This window comes from Acinonyx jubatus, chromosome A1, assembly GCF_027475565.1.
Source record: "Acinonyx jubatus isolate Ajub_Pintada_27869175 chromosome A1, VMU_Ajub_asm_v1.0, whole genome shotgun sequence".
NCBI classification, from domain to species: Eukaryota; Metazoa; Chordata; class Mammalia; order Carnivora; family Felidae; genus Acinonyx; species Acinonyx jubatus.
The window spans coordinates 71,641,620-71,669,023 of NC_069380.1; the positions used below are offsets into that span (position 1 = coordinate 71,641,620).

General features: G+C 36.0%; 1 protein-coding gene across 4 annotated transcripts in view; it reads right to left on the bottom strand.

The window, feature by feature from the left end:
• The window catches only part of FGF14 (fibroblast growth factor 14), a 612,765-nt gene that overhangs the window by 239,080 nt on the left and 346,281 nt on the right, over nucleotides 1–27,404 (bottom strand). Inside the window, exon 1 of one of the 4 annotated variants that reach the window (XM_053217702.1) lies at nucleotides 13,289–18,806. The exons of the other annotated variants lie outside the window; for them this stretch is intronic. Within the exon in view, the coding sequence (XP_053073677.1) occupies nucleotides 13,289–13,304 (16 nt within the window). The 5' untranslated portion in view covers nucleotides 13,305–18,806. Of the gene's footprint in view, nucleotides 1–13,288; nucleotides 18,807–27,404 lie in introns of those variants that run through there. 4 annotated transcript variants of the gene reach the window in all.

Here is a 27,404-nt window from a genome sequence, read left to right on the forward strand (position 1 = left end):
AGAAGGCAGTAAGAGTCAAAGAAGAAAAAATATAAAGAAAAGAAAATCTCTGAAAGAAATGTTTGGAACAGTTGGGGAAATATGAGTATGGGCTGGGTATTGTTTTATGCCATTTCTTACATGTGATATGGTATTGTGGTTACATGGGAATGAGGTCTTATTCTGAGAAGATGCACAGTGATGTATTTAGAAATGAAATGCCATCATGATGTCTGAAACTCACTCTCAAATGACTCACAAGTGTGTGTGTGTGTTTATACACAAAGAAAGAGATAAAGAAAAAGAGAAAATTCTGATAATTATTGAATATAGGTAATGGTTAGGTAGTAGTTCCTTCAACTTTCCTTTGTATTCAAAATGACTAAAAATCATTTAATAAATTAAAAAATGAATGAAGGAAATAATACCAATATATACCTCTTGTTTTTGTTCTAGGGTTGGCTGTACAGCAAAGATCTTGATAAAAATCTACATTTTAACTTTTATGATATCCTTGAAGAATCTAAGGCAGAGAGAATTTATTGTTAGTGAGCTTGATGAATTCTGTTCTTTAAATTTACAAATAACAAGATCTTTTGTGTGTGATGCTGTGGCTCATTTTTACTCTTAATTTCCAGAGAAATTGGTTTGGGCCACAAGAGATTATCAAATCATTAGCTACAGGTCACTTAAGCCCATAAATCACAAGTTGTGCAATTTTTATTTTACTTCCTAAGTAATATAATATAATTGTATAATGAGAAGTAATCTGAGGTTTATAGGAACTGCAGGAAATAAAATTAGTAGCATGTGAAATTAAAAATGAGCTAATAAACATATTTTGCTAAATTTACAATTATATCATGCTACTCCTCATGGAAAAACTTAGTGCCTCCTGAGTCAATTGCCTAGTTATTTGAAAGATGCTTTGCAATTCTATAGTACATTCTCACCATGATTAAAAGACCAGTAACAGCACCATTATGAATTGTTATGTAATTAGGCATGACACATTAATATATGGCTAATACAACTACAAGACCATTATAAACAACTATCTTTCTCCTTTAAATTCTTTGTACTAGTATCTTAACCACAAGATGAAAAATAATCATAGCAATTTGAAGAGAACATCTGCTAGTTAAAGGAACATAATATCTGTTATCAACTGTCATGTATAAGTGGTCAAAAAATCTGAAGGGCGGTAATTTTCTAAAAAATGCATTGAAAGCTTCATTTAGTTTTTTGCTTTTCCATCATTTTTGAAAGAAATTCATTGCATGCATGTTTTGTGTATATGCTATTCAATATAAAATGGATATGTGAGGAATTTCTCTAAGCAGCATGACCCTAAACCAAGAAGAATCATATTTTAAGAGAAAGAAAAAAGTTCTTGGTAAATAGAACTTCAGAAATATGAACGTAATGTTCAGGAAAAAGAAAATTGTTTTCCAGCCTCAGTGGAATAAAAGTGTGGCAGTACATCAAATATTCTGCTACAGGAAGAGGTAAATCATGTTTTTATTTTATAACATATAGCACACCAACTTCTAATACTTAATTAAATTCAAGTTAACAAGTACTTACATGTGTAACACTGTGCTAAGATTTGGAGTGATAGAAAAATGACTAAAACTAGTTGTTCACTCTAAAATAAGTCATAATGTAATTAGGATAACATATAAATCAACACCGAACTGTACTACAAAACTAAATACTAAATAGAAGAAAAACCAACTTGCCTCAGTAGAACAGAGAATACCCTCTTTTAGTTGGGAAATCGGGGAATCCTGCATGGAGGAGCTGGCATTTGAAACATACCCTGAATTTAAAAAGGAATTTTGAAAACTGGGTGAGAAAAGGATGGCCTATTTGGGTTTTGAACTGGTATAAGTTGTAGAACAGATGGGAAATGAGAGTGAAAATTAGTTTGAGGCCAATTATAGAAGGTCTTGACTTTGGGGGTGAAAAGATTGGACCTCAGCATTGTGTCAATGGAGAAACTTTCTGAAGAGGATTGTGACTAACACCTATGTTTTTGGACTCCAACTGTAGTGGGTGATGAGCTGGAGTGGACAGAGACTGGAGGCAGGGACATGAGTTAGGGGGCTATTAGAACAACACAGGTGAAAATGATGAGAGAAAAAAGAGAGGACATAGTCACAGAAACATCCAGGGGATACAGCTGATGAACTTGGGTGTCAGACTGGAGGGGAAAAGAGAAAGAAACAAGATCAAAGATAACTCAGGGTTTTGGTGTGATGGAACTCTTGCCCTGAAATGGAACACAGAGATCTGAGAATAGAGAACTGGGCTTTATGAATTCATGCTACAGCCAGCAGCCACCCCCCAAATCCAGTTTGCAAATACCTTAGGGATCAGCCGCTAGTAAATAAAAGGCACTCCTGATGCTCTACACTGTCTCCTCCTGGGTTTCTTTTGTTCTTATTTCCAAAATTATGAGTGTCCCCCCCCCCTAAAAAAAAGCTGTTTTTACAAAATAACTGTTGCATGGGTCTATCTTTTCCACCTTGCAAACACAGACCTACCTACAGAACCCACCAGCATCTAATTGCAAAACAATGCAGGAAGAGCCTGATGCTTCCAGGCCTTTGTATCTGCAGTGCCCTCTGCCAGGGACACCAGCAGGACTGAAGGGTTGACATGGGGCATCTGTAAGCCAGCTGAATCAGCAGTCATCCCCCACCCCAGCCACTCTGCATCCTCTGACCCAGCTTCACAGAGCCTGATAGGACCTCACAGCACTGGTCTTGACACTATATGCTACTAAACATGGATGTATTTGATCTGCGTTTGTTGCCTGTTTTCCCCCAATAGGAAAAAAAAATAAGAAGAAAAAAACACCCCTGCTCTATGAGTGTAGGGCCTTTGGTTTGGCCCACAACTGTATCATCTTCTAGAATGGGGCCCGCTATGCAGTAGGTCCCAAATACAAATTAATTGAAGAAATGTTGCTTTTATTATGGTCTTGGAGCTATCAGACCTCCTAGTATCAAGAGTCCTCAAGATGATTAATTACCACTTGTGCAAGTCTCAGTCACCTGCACATATCATAAGGCAGCTATGTTCTTTTTTATTTACTCAATTTAAATACAATTATGTTGCATGCATAATACTATTTTTCTCCCAGAGACTGCCAATTTGACAGTTTCTTGGCATTACAGCAGTGGCTTTCAGACCTGAGCGTGCTTCATGGTCCCAGTCCTAGAGATTGTGATTAAGTGGGTCTGGGATGGGTCCAACAAGCTCCCAAGGGATGTTGATGTTGCTGGCTGGGGGACCACTCTTTAACAACCACTGCCATTACCAACTGTAACATAATTTCAGCAGAAGCAAAGTCTGGGTGTTGAGATGTTTCAGTATTTTGGGAATGGAAGAGTGGGTCACAAAGGGGAAGAGATCACTGCTCCCCTGTTTGCAAGGCTTGCAGCTTTCTAACCTACTTTAAAAATACCTCGAAAGCCTTTTGGTTTTCCTAACTGGATTAAAATGTTACACTCCATTTCATTCAATTGTATTACACTGCTCAAAAGAACTAAATTCACATTAAAAAGCACTGAGGGTGTAGCAGAAACTAATGAAAGTCATTGTTAGACGGAGAATGCCCCATATGACTTCTAGTTACTATCAAGACAAGAAGGACAACATCAAAGACTGTCAGAAGTCCTGATGCAATTATGCCTTGGGATTTAATGTCATCTCTTGGGCCCTTGTTGATTTCTGACCTAGGACCATACAGATTTTCATAATTGATGACCAGTATAAATAGAAAAATCACATTATTTATCACAGAAACCAGGGCACTTTGGAGAAAATAGTGAGCTATTAATTTCACTGGGTTCATAGCTATCAAACAGGACTATGGCAGGGGATACAATCATCCTAAATACAAAAGGAAATTATACTAGAGGAAAATTGGATCATAAAAATTCATTTGTTGTTTACTGGTTGGTTTTTGTTTTATCATTCTGAAGGATTTTTGAAATTCGTTTACAACTGCTGTGTAAGACTTTCAGAAACTCTTCTCCTCCACCCTCACACACTGCAAATCTTCAGACATGCATAAAAGTTGGACCATCCCATTGCCATATGCATATGATCATGGTGCAACAGAAAGAACTTTGGAGTAAAGTAAAACATAGTTTACATCCCAGCTCTGCCGTATGGCCTTGAACCTCTCTCCACCAGGGTTTAAGTGATGGACAATGATACCTACCCCACAGAATTACTTATGTCAACAAGCATGAATCACCTAGATTCGTGGCTGTTTATACATCATGCTTAGCAAACATTCATTTCTTTTTTTTCCCCAAGATGTACATAAGGCAAAATTTAATCTTACTATCCTAAGAGATGCATATAATTTCTTAACTCCAGGGTGACATTTCAACTGTGCATCTGAGGATATCTGAGCACAAGGGATAGGACGGGGTGAGGTAGAGAGAGGCATAATTTAGAAAGTAGCAAATGAGAAAACCTCAACTTTGTTATCTAATCATCTGCAGTATTTATTTTCTAATTTGAGATTTTATTAATGGAGAATATAAGTTTTTAAAAATCAAAACCCATTTTTTATTGAAGTATAATTAGCATACAATATTATATTAGTTTCAGGTATGCAACAATTGAGTTTCTGGATATGTTTCATAAAAGATGAAGAGAATCTACAAATGTGTACAGAGTCATTTAGAGGCCAAGGAGCCACAGTGTGATAAGCAGGTCACCTACAGTATCATGTAACATAAGCTGGTTCTGATTTTTATATCTTCTCTATTCCATTATCATCTTGCCATTCTCTAAAATCACCAAACTAATGTTCAAAGTGGATTCTTTTGGTAGAAACACCTGCCTGCCAAAGATGGGGGTTGGGAGGACACAGAATTCATTAATGGGTGGGGTTTTGTAATTTTTATCCTCATTCCAGGACCTTCGCCTCAAGTTTCATATCTCTGGGCTTCCATAAGAATTCCAAATATTCTTTATGCATTATCCTCAGTCACATAGAATTTTAAAAGGCCAGAACTGAAAGCATCTAACAGGTAAACTAACCCAAGATTCTAATTTTATAAATAAAGAAAACCAGTCCAGAGATGTACAGTCCCTTATCCAAAGTCATATAGATGATGAGTAAAGTGCCAGGCTTGGAAGCCCGTATCTGGTTCTTTTCAGTGGCTCACACTCCCTCTCTACCTTAGCCATTAAAGACCAACTCAAAAGGGCTCTCTCCGTGGGTCACTCAAATGGGTCCTTGGATTTCATGAAAGTCTCTCTTAAATGACCTAGACTTCCAACAATAAGAAATGTGCTAACTAAATCATGTAAACCTATATGCTGAACCAGTTTACACACAAAAAATTATATTCTACACTATTTCACAGCATGTGAAGACATTTATGATATATTGTTTAAGAACGTTACAAAAGGCAGTTAGTTATGTTATGATTCAAATATTTGTAAACATAAGAGAGGAAGTATGATAGGTTACACACAAAATACTAACAACCATTAATTCTAGATGTTCATATTGCAGGTAAATTTGTAGTTTGCTATGATTTCCATATGTTTTTCAAAAGTATGTATTATTTTTGTAACTATAAGGGAGGAAATAACAACTGGATGGCAAGTAAATACATCTTCAAGTAAATATTCTGAGGCTTTATTGATCCTTTGTTATTGGCTTTCTCCCTTTTTCCATGACCCTGATCTCTCCCCAGATTTTCATCCCTGAGACCTCTTATAACTGCTTTCCATATTTCTGAATACAAATGCTTATACCAACCTTCAGTTTAGCTATATACTACACTTGTAATCTCAGAGGAGCACAGCGCTCCATTATGTATTCTTATAATCTGACTATGCTAGGACATTTCAATGGAAATGTCCCGGAATAAAGTGAAACTATGAGTGAGAAGCTAGGGCTGAAGATGAAGACTGGAAGGTCACCTATATGCAGAGAAGAAGAAGTCAAGAGAGAAAAGCCAAGGAATTCCTTAGAAGGCTAAGAGACTAGAACAGATATTCAAGGCTGGACTTTAGGGAGAGAGACACCATTGGGGTTGAGATGAAGAATTAAATCAGGAAACAAAGAGAAAAACAGTAAAAAGTGTTCTTATGGAAACCAAGAAGAAAGATGAACAGTACTGAAAACTGTTTATTTACATATAGTGGCAGAATAGGGACAATTAAAAATTAATTTGAAAACATTTAAAAGGAATGATGGCCCAAACATTGTTTTGATCATTTAAGAACATAGAAAAAAAAAACTCCAAAGAAAATAAAACACTGAAAAAATTCTTTATGTTGTCTTTTATGATTAGAAATGAGGAACATTACCCTAAACATAATACCTGATTCCAGAAACCAGAAAAGGGATAAAATCCAGGAAAGAAATTCTGTCTGTCATGGGTGCTCATCAAGGAAGCCTTATGACAGGAAAACCAGCAAGCATTAGGCTTGGAGATTCTACTGACAAACATTTCATTGTAAAGGAGAGTATTAAGGGTAATAGGAGACTATGGAAATACAATGCTAAGCTAAAAACATTCATATTTTGAGATCATGGACCACAATGACATCAAAGATGTCATAACCAAGTGGCTGCTTTTCGGTGCAAAAAAAGTTGGCTTGTTGTTGTTGTTGTTAATGTGGGCATAGGAACAATTGGAAGCATGGTTACTATTAGAACCTGGAAAACACTCTAGCACTAAGAAACACCTGAAGGAGAAATGCATGACCTTTCCTGTGCCAGCTCTCTTTCTTCTGATTTCAAAAATGGTAACCTCTAGCTGAGACCAATGGATTTGTCAAACGTTTCTAATGCCCACCTGTAGGGGCAAAATAGACGTTAAACTCAACAAAGAAACTGAAGTCACCATCCTGTTAATGATCATAGTGGAGTACAGAGCTCAGTCCTTCAATTCACTGTCTGGTGTTTTTGTTGTCCCCTCTGCTTCACTGTCCTCTCCCTAGAGAGGTAAACTGTGTGTTACCCCACTGACAGAAAACCACCAAGTTGAATCAAGCAGCGTGAGTCTCAGATCTCATCAGGGGATTTGGAGCCCCTACTTCTGCATTGACTGGCATTATTCAAGCAAAGGTGTATATGTAACATATTTGCTCATTAGGTTGGGGGGTAAGGCATCCAGTGCCTTCAGCAAGGGGAAAAGGAATTCCGTATAGGCTTATACTTGAAAAGGAACTACATCTATCCCAGACATTTCCTATGAGTCTGGTTATGTTTGGGGAAAGAAAAGAGATGAGTCACTTTAGAATGTTATGTTTATGTGATTCAACACAGGAGTAAAAAAAAGTTGCTTCATCAGGTGAGATGTGAATACATCAAGTTTGCTAATGTATAGACTAAGTCCGGGCATAAACAGATGTTTGACCTGGAACCTCCTTTTGGAAGCAGTGAGCCTTTGGTCAAAGCACACCCTAATCTCTATCTGAAGGCCTGTCAACTACAGCAGTGTTCTCCCTCCTTGACAAAGTATCTATCTGTGTTCATGGCCCTTCCAGGCATTGATCTGCCTTTGGAGAAACAAGCATTTATGTAGAAGCATCAATTCCTTTCCAGAGAAGATACTGCATTAGAACGTCAGGCAATGAATGATGTTTTGGTATTTTGGACATTTGATTTCATTTATTCCTGGGATTTATTCTAAGGAAGCAATCCAAAATTAAATGCAAATGGTGCTCGTTTTGCTTTACAATCTATTTTCCACGGAGAGGACTTCTTTTTAGTTCTTATATCCATTTAGGGACTCTGTTATAAAAATCTCCACATAGATACATAATCAAATGCAAATAAGCCTAAGAAATGATGATTTTGCTTTTGAATTACAGCGTTCTCTATGCAAATAGTAGCATTTAAACTCACACAGAGCTTTCTCTGATCAATGCTGACACCATACAAAATACCTTAATGTGGCCTCGGCTTCAAGATTTCTTTCTTTTCATCTTTTCTTTACACACAACAGGAACAATATCAGCCTGCTGATCCTTCCAATATGCTATGTGTGTTTTTTCTGATTGGTTTTTGAAGGGCAGTGCACATCAGCATATGCTCTATCCTGGTGACGTGGCTAATGACAATATTTACAAAGATGATTCCTAAATAAGAGTTCTAAAGCCTGCTGAAAAAAGACATTAGGTGGCACACATTCAATGGCTTCTCATTACTAACCAAACTTGAAAAAATTTTATGATGTGAATTAATCTTAAAAACTAACTTGTAAAATGTGTTATGCAGATATCACATACGAGATAAATGTCAATCTTTCCTGACAGATTATTCCTGCTATAACTTGTATGTAATCAATTTGGAGAAATGAACCAACTTCTAGCTCTCTCAAAGTTTTAGGTAAAACCTTTGCATACTAAAGCCACCATTATAATCACCTAGAAAATAAACGATAGCGTGTTCCTGGACTTGCCATTCTATTAAGTAGGTGCTGTGTTGTATTTGTAATAATTACAACAACCACTCTTGTTTATTTATAAAATACGAATCAGCTAAAATGTGCTTCTCCGATTGTCCATCTACCCTCCATTACTGAAATCCAATGAGTAAGTAAAAGGTACAAGTACTTAGTGCTAAGAGGGGTTTGAGAAATGAATGAGGCATATTCTATCGACAGAACTGGGGACAATGCAATGAGAAATGCTAAAGAACAGGCACACATGAGCTCTCTGCACTGTCTCTGCAACTTTTGGGTAAAACTGAACTTATTCTTAAATAAGAAGTTTATTAAAAAACATCTTACTGGGGAGGGGCACCTGGGTGGCTCAGTTGGTTGAGCGTCTGATCTTTGGTTTTGGCTCAGGTCATGATCTCACGTTTCATGGGTTCGAGTCCCACATCAGGCTTCACACTGAGAGTGTGGAGCCTGCTTGGGAGTCTCTCTCTCTCTCTTTCTCTCTCTCTCTCTCTCTTTCTCTCTCTCTCTACCTCTCCCCTGCTTTCCCTCTCTTTCAAAATAAGTAAATAAACTTTAAAAAAACCTAATTGGTCAAATAAAATACTGATTTTACCACTCCCTGAAAGTAGAGCATTCCTATGAAACCTTTTGTAAGCCAAAGTCGTGTGAAGCGAAGAAGCAATTACCATTTTGGAAAAGCAAAAATCCTCTTTGGATTTCTTCTGGTTAACCAAGACCAGTACCAGTGTAGGTCTTTCATAAAAGCAAAGTGGCCTAATGTGAACTTTCGAAAAGAAAATTATTACATGCAGTTATAACGAGTTAGGATATAAAGACCGATGAGGAAGTAAATAGAAGGTGGCTGTATTTCACTGATTAATCAAGAACATCAGCAGTGAGTGATTTGTATTGTTAGATTAGATTATTTTATTGCTAGATTTTAATGATAACTTTTTATTTAACAATAAGTTCAGGTTTACAGAAAAGTTTCAAAACTTCACCACGTGAGGGCATCTATTTTTAATCCATTATAATTACGCCGTGAAACTCTGATAGAAAAACGATTTTATAAATACCACAAGTTGTTATAAAAATCTGATAGGAAATTCTCCACCTTTTATAAAAGGTGGTTCCCCCTTATCCTACCTAAGTGCAGAAACAAACCAACCAAAAGTAACCAAGTTGAATTTTGCAATTTATAGGCCTTTTGATATCTGATATCAGGCCAAATAAACAACCAAAAACCTTGGAAAATACCAAGGTCTGAAATATGAGTCACAAAATCGTACTTCTGAGAGGTGGACAAATACCATTAGGTTAAATAGAAATTAAATTCCTAAAAAACTTAGGATATGACACTTACAGAGTTTTTAACTGATATCCCCAGTGCAGTTATTTCAGCTAGCAAAACTGTGTGAATTTGTTTTAGAGGAAATAAAAAACAGAAAAGGAAGAAGGGCTCTCATGAATAATGATGAACTCAGGTTTCACTCTCTCTGAATCCCAAAATGGCGAAAACTGGTTAAAATGCACAGGGTCCAGTGTATGTGTTCAAGTACCTCTGAGGCAAATGTGCCCACTGATCCAAGAGTCATGAATGTGTTTATAACACAGTATAGATGTAAGAAATGGGATAAAGATAAGGGCGGGCCAACTGCAAAACTGTGAGCATGTTTCTGAACTGGTAGTGAGTGAACAATAAGGCACCTATCACAGCTGGATGGGGAGAGGTGAGTCCCATCACTACTCTAATGCTATCCAACAGATAGGGACATTCAATGACTCAGTGAATCTATTTCTTTATCTGTCAAACAGGGTTGATCAAACTCTTCCCATCAATCAAGCTGTGCAGCAGTGAAATGCCAAAGAGTTCACCTCTGTGAGGGTGTGGGGGGCACACCCTACAGAGATAGGACGTTGGAAAATGCCTATGATTTTGTGATTCTTTTCATAATAACAACAGGTGGTTATTGATCTTTTACTCTGTATTGTTATATTCCAAGGACGTGATCCTCCTGGTGATGTACCTAAGTTAATGTAATACTGAGAGAGCTATAATGAGATCCTATTGTACTTCTAAGACATCTTGTTATCTGTTAGAATAAACTGGGGCAGAAGAAGAAAGAAGTGAGAGAAGCAGGATATAAAGTGATGATGAGCCTTGGACCCCACTGAGGGTCAAGTTAGAGAGGAGACCAGACTATAGACCACAAGTGAGTCATCCTATCTCACTGCATCTGTGCTTGTAATTTATGTGAAAATTACCACAAAAATAAAGAAATCAATTGTATAGAAGTTTAGACATCCTCTAATTCTGTCTTATGAGACAATATTTTCATGATCACCAATAGAAAATTACAAGAAAATTGTATTACCAATTATCATCTAATTGGTAGTAGTAATTGGTTCGTGCTGGGTATATACCAGCTCCTGGGGACTCTAGTGAAAGTCAGGTAAAGCTATGGAATGGTCTTCTGATCTATTTCTCTTGAAAACATGTTGATCCATTCTTCACTGCCCACAGTTTCTGAACTTCTTATTTCTCAAGTTAGGGTAGGGCTCTCTAAATCATTCTATCATTATTAAAATCATTTCTGTGAATGTCCATTTAATGAACAGACTTCAGTGCTTAATGGTGCTATTTATGCACTTCCTAAGGTATTTTTTAATTTTATTTTGCCATTAAAGAAGTCTTACCATTAATCAATACATATTTTAGGAAAGGGGTAATAGAAAGACCTGCCATATTGCACTGGGAAAATACAACAATGCTGACGCTTAATCATGTAAATGTCCTATTGCCTTTAGGTCACGTACTAGGACAACAGACTGCCTACATACATAGTAAGTATGTATCTGGATGTAAATGTTAGTGTTTGGTAGAATGTGGACAAATGTTCTCTTGAACTTGTTATGGGAACTCACCTATATAATATAATTTAAACACGTGTTCAGTAGGGAGATTTGAGACCAGTGAAACTGATATGCAACATCACAACCTAATTCATTTATGGAATTAGGTGGAAAAGATTGAGAGTCATTTGTCAGTTATCTCTGGTCTAGGACTTAATTTTATAAATTCTAGATCTATATTATATCATCAATGAGTATCAGATATATCCACCCTGATTTACAGAAAAGTAATTGAAAATTTAGACAAATTTGAATATTTATTGGTTCGGAGGGTAAAACTACAAAAAAAAGTCCTCCCTTAATAAAAAAAAAACCCTCCCTTAATACAAATGCCATATGTGTTCTTTGAAATAAAAATGGAAAGGAAAAAAAATGGAAAGGAAAGTTTAATGAGAAAGAAACCATAGTTCCACATATATTACATTTTTAACACCTGATATATTCTTTCATACCCTTACCACATATAGTTGCGTTTGTATAAATAAGATCATATTGAATATTATATGCTAACTCCCCTTTAATAATATATTGTAAGTATCTTTCCATGTAAAAGACTCAGCTAGCTAGCTAGTTAGCTAGCTAAATAGATAGATAGATGATAGATAGATAGATAGATAGATAGATAAATAGATAGATAGATAGATAGATAGATACAACATCATTTTTTGTTGGCTAAATAGCATACTATTCTATTGGTTAATTTTCTAACCAATTTCCTTTTGTCAATTGAAGTTTATTCTTTGAGTTTAATGTTCATGAGTTTGTGGTTTCATTGGGCATTGCAGTAAACATTTGTACTTATAACTGTATACATGTTTCAAGTTATTTCTTTAGGATATGATTTAGAAATATACTTTGGTCAAAATAGATGTTCTTTTAAATATTTTTATAGAGACCTTCAAAATTTTCCACCAATTTTACACATATATTATTAGGATAAGAGCTTTAAAAATGAGTTATATCTTGCTTTAACATTCTGATACATTAATAATTTTAATAAAAGATTCAACTTATTTATAATTAAGTGTACTGTAGACTGATAATCAGATTCCTAAGGGGAGTGATCTAAACAAATAAGTACCTTGTCTTCTCTTTTCCCCTCCTTCCCTGAATACATACACTACAGTAAGATAAAGCTTATGAGTTAAGTTTTCCAAAGCTAGACAGAGAAGATACAAAGAACACGGTCCTTTCCAATTCTGTATAGAAATGCTGCCAAAGTTGAGCACAAAATTTCATAATCTAAAAGCTCTCAAATTTTGAGTGATTAAAAAATATACCTGGATTGAAGCGGAGGAAAGAGTCAAGTCATTCTAAAATTAAGCGGCATTAGAGTAGAGAAAAAGAAAACGGTGTGGCTGCTACCTCAGGGCCCTATTTAGTTACTTTCACACTTTAAACGAACCATCTCTCTTTACTAAATACATTGTTGAAATAGCATAACTCCTCACTTCAGTTTAGAAACAGAACATTCTCTCACAGTGGGTTTATATTATATAACAGGTTTGAAACAAAATAAAATTGATGTGAAGCCATTAAACCAAACAGTGAAAATGGCAGCAGATGGCACCAGGCATGAAGGCAGGGGCCATTTCTCCAAAGAGAGAAGGAGTTTCAAAGACAACTTCAGCCTGGTAAGGTCTACATTTCAGCACACACAGATGTACCTATTGCCGCAGAGAGAACACAGCTGGGTCTAATCAACAAGTGTTCTGTCCAGAATTTACTTCTTCTCAGGTGTAAATTCAGAGAAGAAAAGAAGCTTGTGCTTATCTTTTACAAAAAAAAAAGGGGGTTAATTCATTTATTTATGTATGCAATAAGCATTTACTAAACACTTTTTAATGTTTGCAGTGAAGAAGGAGATCCTGAGGAAGCAACACATCTCAGTATGTGGAAGAAGCTGGGTTTTAAAATTAAGAGACTTAAGTCCCAAACTTGGTTCTACCACTTACCAACCAGTGCTTGCATATGTTAACTTCTCTCAATTTCAGCTTTCTCTTTTGCAAAATAAAGATGATAATAACATTGCTTTCCTTGCAGAGTCACTGTATTAAAAATAATGCATCCAACACAGGGTACAATAGTGAAAGGAAATAATGAGATGGTGTATCAGAGTGACAACCATTTGCTGAATTTCCATCATCTGTGGGCAGGGAGGAAGGATAAGAAAATGTGGAGAAAAGCACACTTAAGAAAATCAAAGTGGGTTTTTGTTCTCTTAACATTGCATATATAAATCAGAATATGCTAAATTTAAGAAATGAATATACTTAGACTAGGTTTTCTATTTTAATAATGTCATTCTTCATTTTCGTGTATTATTTTGGTGATGTGCCCTTTACAAGAAGCTGAAAGTCCCATCTCCATGGGAACACAGTTTAAAAACTTGAAGACATCATCTTAATTACAGTGCATTCTTTTGGAAATCACTTAGAATGGCATTATTATAAAAATATTTTATTAATTGCTTAATTGTTCATTATATTCTCTAAATACTATATGGCTATACTATATTAGCTTAGACACAGAACTTAAGGAACAGCCCAAACACGGGCAAGAATTCTGCAGAATGCTTAAAAGATGTTTCGCTCTCCAGATAGTGGGAATCATAAAACAATGTTTCTGGAAAGACCATAGGAGTGCAAAGTCTTCAATTTCCCAGCTTACAGAGCATTTTCTGAGGTGATATGGTGGGGCACACTGATCCTATAAGTAATCACCTCCAGTCCACCATCTGCTAAGGAAGTATATATTTCCTGCACCTGGGTTAAATGGAGAACAGGCTCCCTAAAAAATGGATGGAGCAAATCATCTATCTTCAGCTGTCACTCACAACTTTGTTCCAATGAATGGTAATTCATGGCAATGTATTTACTTCTTTTTTGCCACCAAAAATAAATATTGTTTGTTGAGATTTTTCTGGGTTTAACTTGGAGATGAAATCAGGAACAGAGGTAAAATAGTAATGATAGCTTATGCTGCTATAGGGGAGCAAAATTTGTCACCCCATAACACGTCTTTTTGGCATGTGGATTATTTTAAGCTAATTATTTTTAATCAAAACTTTTTCTTTTTGACTCCCCCACAACTGCCTAAAAGAATTTAGATTTAGACCTGTTTCAGGAAGGGAGTTATAACCATAGATAACTATAGCATAACATGAATGAGGTGTGGTAGACAGGGAGGAATTTAGCAAAGTCTCTGTGTTAAAATTCCCGTCTATGTCCTGTTGGTTTTGGATGGCCCAGAAAACATTCGTTTACCAAACATTTACTTTTCCCATTCTTCCTATAAATTGCCGTCCTTCCCATTGTAGCCCCAGACCCCTACCCCCTTCTCCTTAGTCCAGAAGGGCATATATACCTCATTATGCCTGTCTTTGGAATCTCTCTTCTTTATCTGGACTCCTTACACATATGTAATTAAATGTGATTTTCTGTTGTTAATCTATCTCATGTCAGTTTAATTCTTCAATGAGTCACAAGAACCTTAAAGGGAAAACAAAAAATTCTCCTCCACAACACTGCCACTATAAGAAATATTACATTAAGCCTTGAACAATTTCTAACCATTTAATGTAAATCAAACTCATCAGTTTGCCTATCTAGTGATCTGACAATGCCCTATGGAACTAGATAAAAGACAGGGATGGAAAGATAAAGAAAAGACCATGGCCTCAGCTACACAGTGCCATGAATATTATCAAAATTAAAATGTTACTATAATCATATTATTTCTCACTCTTTGTATTTGAGTGTGGAAAGAGAAACTGAGGTCTTTGATGTTAATGAGACAAGTAGCTACCCTCATAATAATTTAGATCTCTTTGTAGGGCATTACTATTTCTGGGATGCTGGGAAACTTTTTTCTAGATTATTTTATCTGCACATGGAAGGTTCATACACACCCTTCTGCCAAAGCTAGTGATCCAGAGAAGCAGCTGTGGTCATCAGGATATAATAAGACAAATAGGAAATAGTTGATTAAAGACAGACAAGACATAATATCACATTGTTTCACAGTATATCGGTATTCGCAGTGAAATAAAATTGTCTTAAGAGCAAAGAAAATAAAACAAGTTAAATAGATTAAAAACAAAGTCATGTGGTAACATAATAGCCTGGGCTTGCAGAACTGAACAAAGTTAAGATGGTAAGAGAAAAAAGAGGAAGGGGTTTGTGAAGACGAAGAGAAGCTTATCTGTGCCACCATCTCCCTTTCAATTTCCAGCCTCTCCATCCAGGGCCCCTGTTCTGTCTCCTGCATGAAACCTGCCTCTTCTGGGTGCCCCATCCCACGCAGTAACCCCTCTCTGCTTATTCTCTCAGGGTGATGCCAAGTGATTAACTACTGATGTCATAGAAGTTGACGTGCCAATGGTGTGATGAATCACTCTTTCAAAGTATCTTATCATCCCCTTCAGAGGAAGAATACAGATATTAAAACAAAATCACTTGAAAACACATCCACCCCAAAACCTGCATGTGGATCTGTAGCAACTTTATTCACAACTGCCATAACCTGGAAGCAACTAAGATGTCCTTCAGTAGGCAAATGGATAAACTATGGTACATTCAGACAATGGGATATTATTCAATGTTAAGATTAAATGAGCTATTGTGGAAGGAACCTTAAATGCAGATTACTAAGTGAAAGAAGCCAATTATAAAAGCCTACATACTATACAATTCCAACTATACGAAAATATGAAAGACAAAATTATGGATATAGTAAAAAGATCAGTGGTTTCCAGGGATTCCCAGGGAGGGAAGAAGAATCGATGGAGCAGAGGATTTTTAGGGTAGTGAAAATACTCCGTACAATACCATAATGATGAATACATGTCATTAAACATTCATTCAAATTCACAGGATATGCAACACCAAGAGTGAACCCTAATGCAAATTATGGACTTTGGATGATTATATGTGTCAATGTGGGCTCATCAATTGTAACAAATGTACTATTACAGTGAGTGATGCTGATAATGAAGGAAGCGATACATATATGGGGGCAGAGGATGTATGAGAAATCTTTGCACGTTCTGCTCAATTTTGCTGTGAACCTAAAACTGCTCCAAAAAAAGAAAAAATCTTAATAAAAACTTAAAAATAAAAACAGAATCATAAGCATGGAGAAGAAGGAGGAGGAGGACAAGGAAAGAAGAGCAAGAAGAAGAAAATATTGAAAGTTTTATTAGCCCTACATTCCTAGAATTTCCAACTTAGCTGTGCTAAACTTTAATCTTTACAGATTGGCTAATCATAAGCTTTTCTGAGAAAACTATTGGAAAAAATTCAAAAATACAGATACTTCAATAACGATTGCTAATTGGACCTATTGATGTTTTTCTAAGGATCATCTTCTTGGAAAGAAATGTTCTCAAATGGTACTTTAAGTTTCTATCATAAATTTTGACTTGCTCACAAATTCTCTGCTATTCTGCTATGGAGCTGTTTGAAATTTTCCATTGAAACATGAATTTATAAATAAACAGATTCTTAAACCCAAAGGAATTGTGCAATTCTTGAATTACAGATTCCACCAACTACATAGTTTGACAACTTAAATGCAATGAGCTTAGATTTAGCCATCTTCCCTCTTAATCCTACAGGAGAAATGCAAATTTGCTTGGAAGGATTTATTTTTGACATTTTTTTGTTTCATACATTTCTTCACCTTTTATTCCCTACTACATACCAAGCACTATTGTATATTCCATTTTATTTTGTCCTTAAAACAATTGTATCTGGTCAAAATGTGACAAGACTTGCTTAGAGTCTAATAGCTTAATCAGGTTTACAGAAAATGTCTCCCAACAAAAAGAACAAAAAGGAAGATCAATAGCTAATATTTATTGAGTGTCTTCTATATGTCAAGTACTTTTAATGTAATAATAATTTTAATCTTCACAACAATTTTATTAAGCTCTATAAAAGTTCCATTGTAGGGGCGCCTGGGTGGCTCCGTCGGTTGAGTGTCCGACTTCAGCTCAGGTCATGATCTCGCGGTTTGTGGATTTGAGCCCCACATTGGGCTCTGTGCTGACAGCTCAGAGCCTGGAGCCTGCTTCAGATTCAGTGTCTCTCCATCTCTCGGCCCCTCCCCTGCTCATGCTCTGTGTCTCTCTGTCTCTTAATAATAAATAAACATTAAAAAAAGTTTTTAAAGTTCCATTGTAAATGTGAATAAATGTGGCACAGAGTAGTTAAGAATGTATCTAAGGTCAAAGAGCTAGATGGTGGAGACTGGATTTGAACTGTGGCAGTGTGACTCCAGAATCACCACACATACTACACATGTTGTCCGAACACATGAATGGAGAAAAAAAAACCACAAGTCAATAGCAAACATTTAAATAAACTGTGCTGATTTCAAAGCTTTCTCGTTATCTTTTCTTCTCTAACTTTTTTTGGGGGGTGGGGGGTGTTGTTGACTGACATAAGTAGAATGCAAAAGGCAACTTTTAATTTTTCAAATGAAACATTTATTTTCACGAGTTTAACAACTTTATAAACTGTACTGTAATCTTACTTAGGTATACATTGATAATCCAAATAATGCATGTAAAAAATTTGAAACTCCTAGGAAAGAGTCCTTTCTAGCACTGCAAGGAATCAAGAGGAGAGGAGTTGTCCAATTCAGTGGCAAGACATGCTCTTCGTAAATATGTCTTGTGAGCTGGAAAGTGCTGTGTTCCAGTACAAGGGCCTGTAAGCTGGATGCCTTTATAAACCCTATGTTCTTCTCTAAGCATGCATGTTACAGTCTACAAAGTGGGAATAATAATTTCATAAGACTGTTCAGAGAACAAAATGAGAACATACACTCAAATGCACTTCAAAAACTGTTGTATACAACAAAAATATGAAGCGTTGCTATATACATTAAGGTGTTCTCCTAAAATATCTTCAGTATTCTCACCAGCCCTAACAGAGGAGCTCAAAATATAACTATTCTCTCCATCAAAGTTGTTCTGTTAGACCAGAAATTCAGATTAGACGTTGTAAATATGGTTACATTGTCTATTCCAGGTACTAAACTCTAAATAAATAATGGATTAAGGAGAAAATGTATGAACAGAAAAATGTATAATTTATACAAAAAATATGTAACACTTAATCACTGAAAATGTGATCAGATAATGCTTTAAACAAAAATAGGTCAACCTCTATAAATTACAAGAGTTTTCAAACTCTTTAGTATGTGAATATGCATTGTTAGTCAGAATGGAGTGAGAAGAGAAAGAAGGAATGAGAGGAGGAGGAGAAGAGAAAAGGAGTGGGGTGGCAAGATAAGAGAAACTGATAAGGTGTACAGATTTTCCCAAACTTTAACATCATGGTCCCTCAAAAAACCACGTCCCTTCATTAGCAATGAACATTCTGAAGGAGCATTATATCTAAGTGGCTAAGTATAAAAAGTAACCAAAAAGTCATGAAGAATGTGTCTATATATCTATATCTATATCTATATCTATATCTATATCTATATCTATATCTATATCTATATCTATATCTATATATCTGTATCTATATCTATATCTATATCTATATCTATATCTATATCTATCTATCTACACACACTTACAGAGAGAGAGAGAGAGAGAGAGAGAGAGAGAGAGCTTGACAGATAGATATCATGGCAAATGCATTGACCTGAATCCCAGGTCAACTAAACCAAACAAAAATAATGAACAATTCAGAGGGGCTGGTCATCAAAACCAAACAAAAATAATGAACAATTCAGAGGGGCTGGTCATACAGTAATTTGTATATAGTTAAACCAAAAGCTACATTCTTCATCTCTTTGCTCAGTCCATAAATTAGTAATTTGAATTTAAAAAATACATACAATGCCTATTGATGATTCAAAAATGTAAGCCTTCATTTTCTCTTGTATGATAATTCATTTTACAAGGTTATGATTATATCATAATAAAGAACAGGCAAAGAACACAATAAATAAAATATCACAATCTTGGGGTTTTTATTGCAATTGCCATGATTCTTTGTAGCAAAATATGGAAACAAGTCAGAATTAAGAAAAGTCATCATGTGTAAAATATGGCTGAAGTGTAGATCCACTAAAAAAAATAATAATAACTACTTTTTTCATACTAAACTTCACAGTGAGGAACACCAGCAAAATTTGGTCTTTGTTTACATTTCAAACCACTTTTATTCATCAAATATTTATTCATTCCCTACATTGTGCTAAACAGTAAGGATTTCTTCCTTGGTATTATTATAAGAATTTTTGTAACGCATAAATTTACATCAATCATCACAGGCCCCATAATTACAAACACTTGGATTCTAGAAGACTCACAGTGGAATAGAAATAAGTTTAAAAAATTATCTTCAAGCCTAGCAATAAAAATATGTTCTATCAATTATATATGAATAGGTCTTCTTTGTCATGGTTCTCATGCATAGAAAGTCTTCAAAATACATTATTTTGAAGGGGATTTGTGATAGGCTGTTTCTAAGTGTTTTGTCCCTGGATATGGCATATAGGCTGGTTATCACAAATTTCTTCATGCACATCAAACATGGAAGCAATCTACGTCCAGACTGTAAACATCCTGTGAGGTCAGGGCATGGAGGATGATGTGATAGGAATACCACCACCTACTTCTGTGCTATTTTCCAAAGAATGTGAAACAGCATTCTTAATAAAATTAAAGCTCACTGCATGCTGTTATCCGAATGAAAACAAATTTGGCTAAGAAACAGAATTTGCATTTCTCCCCACAAAGACTCTGAAAATAGTCTTAGTTCATTTTTTTCAGCTTCAATAGAAATCTCAGCAAGAAATGTACTATATTTTCAAAAAATCCACCAAAACAAATAGAAATATTCTTTCAAATTTGATACTTCATTAGTGCTCAACACTGAGCTGTTAGCATATAGTCCATCATTCCAAAGCTCCCTCTGGAAGACAGGTTTAAGGATTTTGGCATAAATAATATCTTTTCTCAATAAAAAAAATGAAATCCATTACTGTCATGAATAACAACTAGCATTTGAGTGGCCTAGATAGTCAAGGCAGCATTTTAAGTATTTAAATGGGTGAGCTCATTTAATCATAAAAATGACACTATGAAGTAGTTCAGTTTTAATCTCCATGGTTCCCAGTTTACAGGTGACAAAAGTGAGGTATAGGGAGGATAAGAAAAACTCTGTATTTTTTCCTCCCACATTGTAATATGTATGACAACACCTACTCAGAAATTTTAACTAACCTACTCTTAGGATAATTTGAAAAGGCTTTGAAATTTTGAACATAATGCAGAATAAACACTTTAAAACTGATAAATTGAACAAGGCCACCAAAAAACAGAGAACCATGTCAGAGAACTGAGATTAGTTATTGCCACAGCTGGTTTTCCTAGGAGTTTCATTGTTCTCAACATCTGTACAAATACATAGGCCTAAATAACAGCATGATCTGTAGTGCACAGGTTCTAGAACCAGATAAAATATGGCAAATATGGCAGCTCTTTGTAAAGGTGGTACATCTGAATCAGTTGTAGAATACACAGAATTACAGACTCCCAAGTTACTATTCTAGATGTACTGAATCAGAACTGCCAAGTATGGGACTTAAGCATGTACATTTTACAAATATCCAAAATGACCTTTATCTTCAAAGCAGAGAACATGTATCATTATAATTGCCACATTCCAGTGCTTCCTTATGTACCAATCCTCTATAAATGCAAGATGCTAAGAGAATAGCACTAGGTTCTGGCTCAATGAAGACATTTTGCAGGGCATTGTAACAATATGCTTAGCTCTGGGGTGAGCCAACCTGACACAGCCATGACTTCAAGAATATAATTAGTGGGGTCAAGCTCTCTCCTCATATTCTAACCCCTCCCAGGTCTTCATCTTGAGCTTCAAGCGAATTAGAGGCAACCCAACTTTCCTCAGGAGAGAACATCAGTAATTCTTGCCCTATCACCCAGTAGGGTTTATGAATCATTTCTGTTGCTCCATAATCTTGAAAAATATGGTCCTGCCCATACTACTTCCAGGCATGACCACTGCATTCCATGTGCCTAACCATCTGCCTTCTTCTGATGTTCAAGTCTTTCAGGATCCTGGGTTCCTTTTCATAGAGTCCTTCATGCCAGCCTTGTGCCCGTCTCCCTGATTCCCATGAGAGATAAGCTTTCCATCTTTCCCTGATGGTCCTGCCTCTCCACTGGAGAAGTTCTAACATGCTTAAAGTCTTGTAAGGAATAAATTATAGAGCAGGTATGCAAACTCAGGTCTCTGATTCTCAAGGTCGTACTCTTTTAACTTTTATACCATTCTGATTAGATATTTATCTCAAAAATGAGATGTTTTAATAAAGCCTTTGACAGGTGGTGAATCTTAGGACATTTATAATTAAATTTTCTCTGTGTTGTGCTTCTATTTCAGGTATGCTTTTTTGTTTGTTTATGTAAGAACTGCACACTTTAAATGCCAGAGCTGGGAGAGGCAGAATTGTCCTTCTGTTATAAGATGATAAGACCTGGATTTGTATTCTTCCCCAGAATAAGGGTCATCTCATTTTAGCACAGGTCTTGATATTGCAGATATCTTCAGTTAAAGATGATATTTAGCTTAAAAAGGAAGAATAATTTTATTTTTGCCAGGTACTTGCTTACAGCAAAACAAATAAAAGCATGAAAGACTATACTATGTAAAAAATATTTAGAGAAGACATATATTTTAATCTTATTAATTTATAGAAAGTGTCTCTGATGATCATAATGCTAGTGATGATGAACAATATAAAATACACAGTAGTGTAAGTTTTTTGAGAAAAGGATGGAATTTGGAGGATGTATAGAGGGAATGGCCTTGTTGGAAGGAATATATTCAGTGGTAAAAAGTTGAGAGCACTTATTTTTTGAGTTTTCTCTAGGAACCAGGAGAGTTTAACAGAGAATAGTGGAAATGTCAGACATTTAAATAGTAGAAAATTATAATAACTAGATAAATGAAGCAGGATTTTGGGTATTGATGAGGTGCAGTCAAGGTTGGTCATAATGAATTTATATTTTCCAGTGTTCATGACTTTCTCTACTAGCATTTGGCATTTAGTTCCTGGAATGCAGCAACACTGAAAATGGACCATTGGGGTGTTCCACTGTTGCGAGTGTTGCCTGAGAAGGACAACAAGTATTCAGTAGCAAGTGTGTTTAGGGCATTGCACCAGAATCATTGAAATGGTATATAGGAGAAGTATAAGAAGATGAGGTGTCAATGAACATGGAAATTCTAATAAGGTGGAAGAATGGTCTCAGGGGAGAATATAAACAAAAACTGGAGGGAGAGTATTGTGGTCAGAACCCATGATATTTGAAGTAGTGGTTTTGGAAGTGGGTAGTCTTAATGATCATAATGCTTGGTTATGACCACTGGGTGTGTGTAGTTTAAGTGGAATGAAAAAGATACTAGGAATGAGGGATTTGAAGAACTGAAGGCCAAGAGTATTATATATTATTTACCATTAAAGATGAAGAAGAACTTTGAATTAAGAAGACCATGAGTCTGATGCCAAAGTATTGGGTAATTGAAAAGCAGAAAATGGATAGTCTGTAGGTCTGGGGAAAGAGGAGGAGAACAATGACATGTTTATACTGCAACGATCTTGAAGGAGAAGAGGGTTTTAAAAGAGAATGAAGTGGTAATGGTCTCGTGACAGGACGTTCAAAGTGGATATCAATTCACCTCCTGATTTGGAAAGAATGTGATGGGGAGAGAAAGAGCCCTTGAGAGATCTGCAGAGGAACTCAGCTTTTCTAAATCTCATCCTTCTGTGATTCAGTCCTTTTGTGAATAGCTCTACACTGTGTTTCACTCAACAGCAACCCTGAGTCACAGAACACAGACACCAGACACCCTGGCATAATTGAAGCCAAGGGAGGGACAATCCATAGAAAAGGTAGAAAACTGGTGTGCTCTAGACCAAGCAGGGGAAACTGTTGATCAATCAAATTCAACAGATATTTACCAAAAAATTACCCTGGCAAAGAATCTGCAGATGGGACAATTCATATCCACTTCCCAAAATGCTGAAGTGTTTCCCTGAGTCTACCGTCCTCAGAGTCCAATGCAATCATCTGATATACAAGGCAGTGTGTTTTCTTAGATTCTACAGAGGGAGGGACCAGGAGCTGTGACTCCCATCATTGGTTCTTCTACTAATAGATCTTGAGCACTTAGATTTCCTGAACCCCTGGCTCCCCACCTACAAAATGAGTGATAATTGACTAGATAATCACTAATTACCTTTCGAGTTCTCAGAACCAATGACACCATTCATGATTCACTGGGAATCCCAAGATTGACCAGCCACATGTACTTGACTTCCACTTTGGCAACTACCCTGGCTGACTTCTACCCCCGTCCACAGTTCCCTTCCCACAAACATTCAGAGTCCCATTGGCTGGGGCCGTCCTCACTTAGTGGTCTTTCTGCACAGTCCAGTAGAGCCTGCCTTTGTGTTATGGGCTAGGGAAACCCCTCTATTATTTAGAGGACAAAGCAGGCTACTGCTCATGGCACTCTAAAAATTGACAAACGTGCAACACACATTTCTAGTGTCAGAAATAATCTCCTCAAATAAAAAGAAGAGGAGAAGGGAGAAAAGTCAAGCAGTTGGGAGATTTCCCAGTAGGCCTTAAAAATCCCACAAAAATAGGTGGTCTTTTCAGATCATAAGAGCAAGTAGGCCCCCCAAACCAAGAAGAGGAGCTAAACTCTCTCAAATAGGTTGTTAATAATATCAATATCTTTTTGTTGCTGTTTTTCCCCCCTGACTCCATCTGCTCAGAGGAACCATATCTTCCTCTTGGATTGGCATGGAGATGCTAAATAATTAAAAATAAATGGGAGGGAATTCAGGGGAGATAAATAGGTGAACAACATGGTCTAGGATAGCCAATAATTTTGCCTTTACTCAATGTAACCCCCAAAGGGAAGGCAAAGAAGTCTTTCATTTAATATGTCTGAAATGCCACAGAATGCTAAGAAGTATAACATAGTAGGGGTGCCTGCGTGGCTCATTTGGTTGAGCATCTGACTTCACTCAGGTCATGATCTCGCAGTTTGTGAGTTTGAGCCCTGCATCAGGCTCAGTGCTGATAGCGCAAAGCTTGCTTCGGATCCTCTGTCCTCCTCTCTCTGCCCCTCCCCACTTGTGCTCTCCTTTTCTCTCAAAAATAAAAATAAAACATTTTTTGAAAAGTATATCATAGTAAAATAGTATTAAAATAAAATATATTCTAAACTCCATTTTAAAATAGAAAAAAATCTTTGGATAAAAATTTGGATATTAACTCTGGATTCTATATAAGTGCTTTAAATATCACTTTTTACAATGTACATTCAAAATGTCCTTGTTTCCATCACAGGATTTTAAGCAAATTTCTCATCTGTTGACAAATCAGAGCAACCATCTTATGTGAAACCCTGTGCTGGTCCCCCTAGAGAATAGGAAAGAGCACAAGGTAGGGCTTCTGATCTAAAGTAATTTACACTCCAGTAAGAAAACTGTGCATATGTAGTAAAATGTTTTCAAACATGCACACATACACATGCCCATGCAAAATCAAGTAACAGGTTGCCAGGTAGTGCTTAACTGATTGCCGGATGGCTAGTAAAGAAAGCAATAGTGATATTTCAGAGATGGGATAGAGCAAATTGGTGTGAAAAGGTCTCAGAGAAAGATTTGAAATAATTATACAAATTAACCAATTACCTTTTTTATTTAGTAGCCACTATGTACCAAGAACTAAAATAGATAATAGATAATAGATAGATAGATAGATAGATAGATAGATAGATAGATAATAGACAGGCAGGTTGATATATAGATGAATTCTAATTTACTCTAAATATTAGCCTTCCAAAACTCATTTGATTGAATAAGTAAATTAATTCTCCAGGTTGTATACTTGGTAAGAAGCAAACCAATATTTGAACTTAAAGTCAAATTTGATCTTCTTTTCACTGTACTGTGTTTCCAACCTAACTTTGTACAATGAAAAGGACTTGCTTTTCATTACTAATATATATATTAGTATTAGGATATAGGGTTCTTAATAAAATATTATAATTTTTATAATAGTTTTTTGATATATAACTCACATTTTTAAAAATTGCCTTTTTAAAGTACAATTCAGTGACCTTGAGTATATTCAGAGCTGTGAAACCATGACCACTCTCTGATTTTACATAATTTGCATCACTACAAAAAGAAACCTCATACTCATTAGCAGTCACTCCCTACACCATGCTTTCCTTAGTCCCTGAGAGGCACTCATCCACCTCCTTTCTCTATGAATTTGCCAATAAACTAATATGCATGGTATTCAAAGAAGGTTGTATCTTTGGTCTGCTTCTCTTGTCAATTCCAAAATCAAGATTGGGTCTAAAGTCACACTTTCAAATAAGAGTAACCCAGTAAATCAACTCTGTAATTCATGTTAATTCATTCTTATTAATATAAGAAATAAAATGAATACTCACACAGATACACTTACGACATACGTATATTACATACATACACATACATGCTTATAAAATAGGATAAATTATGACATACATATAGCTATTAGAGTCCAGCAGGGGAATATGTTTTCCTTTTTAAGCTTAAACCACAAACACTCTTTTTCTTTTAGAATAAATGGAGAGTAAATGAGGAGAAAAGGAGATATGTAAGCAAATTTCCTCTAATCTATGTCTTTGCTAATATCCTAAGTAGCTAGCAGGAAAGATCATTCTAATGATACTTTGCACATTCACCATCTTCCAAAGGCTACAAGGATCTTGAATGTCCCCAATTTTCCTATTCTATACATGAAAAGTAAAAATGGCAGGTGAAATGTCCTAAATCTATGAGAAATGTCAAATCTATATTAGAAGCTTAGATACTCTTTAGCATACAGCTATCTCATGTTTTGAACTATCCATCCTTGGGGCACCTGGGTGACTCAGTCGATTAAGCATCCAACTTTGGCTCAGGTCATGATCTCATGGTCCATGGGCCTGAGCACCTGTGCTGACAGCTCAGAGCCTGGAGCCTGCTTCAGATTCTGTGTCTCCCTCTCTCTCTGCCCCTCCCCTGCTCCCCACCCCCCCCTCAAAAATAAACATTAAACAAATAAAAATAAATAAAAATAAATTATCCATGCTTGCTTGACTTAGTATAACCTGATTTACCAGTTACAGCTTTTTAGAGAAGAGTTTAGATACACATAGAATTCAGGTGTGTGTGTGCACATGTGTTTGAGTTAGGGTATTGGGTCACTCCTTCAAAACTCACATTTATTTATCATAGGCCAAGCTATAGATATTTCTATAGTAATATCTTTCGATGGTTATCATATTTTGTGTCACCAAAGAAGGTGACAATCTTAGGTAGAGAAACCAATAGAAGCAGTTATGTTTTCTGATTATTTATCACTCTTCATTTGGAAAAAAAGTTCTGGGTTTTTATTTAGTATCACTTGATCCTAGGCATACCTACATTTCTCTCCTACTTATTCACAACTCACAACTCACTACAATACACTACTTACAAGACAATTCTGTCAACTGTTACTAGTTGGTCATTCCCAGAAGAGGAAGGATAAGGGAGGAAGGAAAGTGAAGTGTATCTTTCAAAACAGCTATGTCAATGCTTTTTCTCCCTTCCTTCCTTCCTTCCTTCCTTCCTTCCTTCTTTTCTCCCTCAAGTATTTATCAGATGCTTACTATGTAAAAGTAAATGCTCCGTGCATTGAGGAAAGCATGAGAAAAATAGCCATTTCCCTGACCATTGAGTCTTGACAGTAGGGTTTTCTCTTTTTTAAGCTTTAAATAAAACAGAAGTCCTTATTTTAGAATAATTGCAGATTGAATGAGGAGAAATATGAAGATGTAAACAAATCTCATTTAATGAACCATTTTACCTAAAACCCTCTCAGACTGTTAATCCTGTGCACAGCATCCAGGTCTCCCAGGCTTTGTGAGTCTCTTGCTTTGTTGGATCTAGGTTCTATGAGACAAGAAGGAGCTTTCT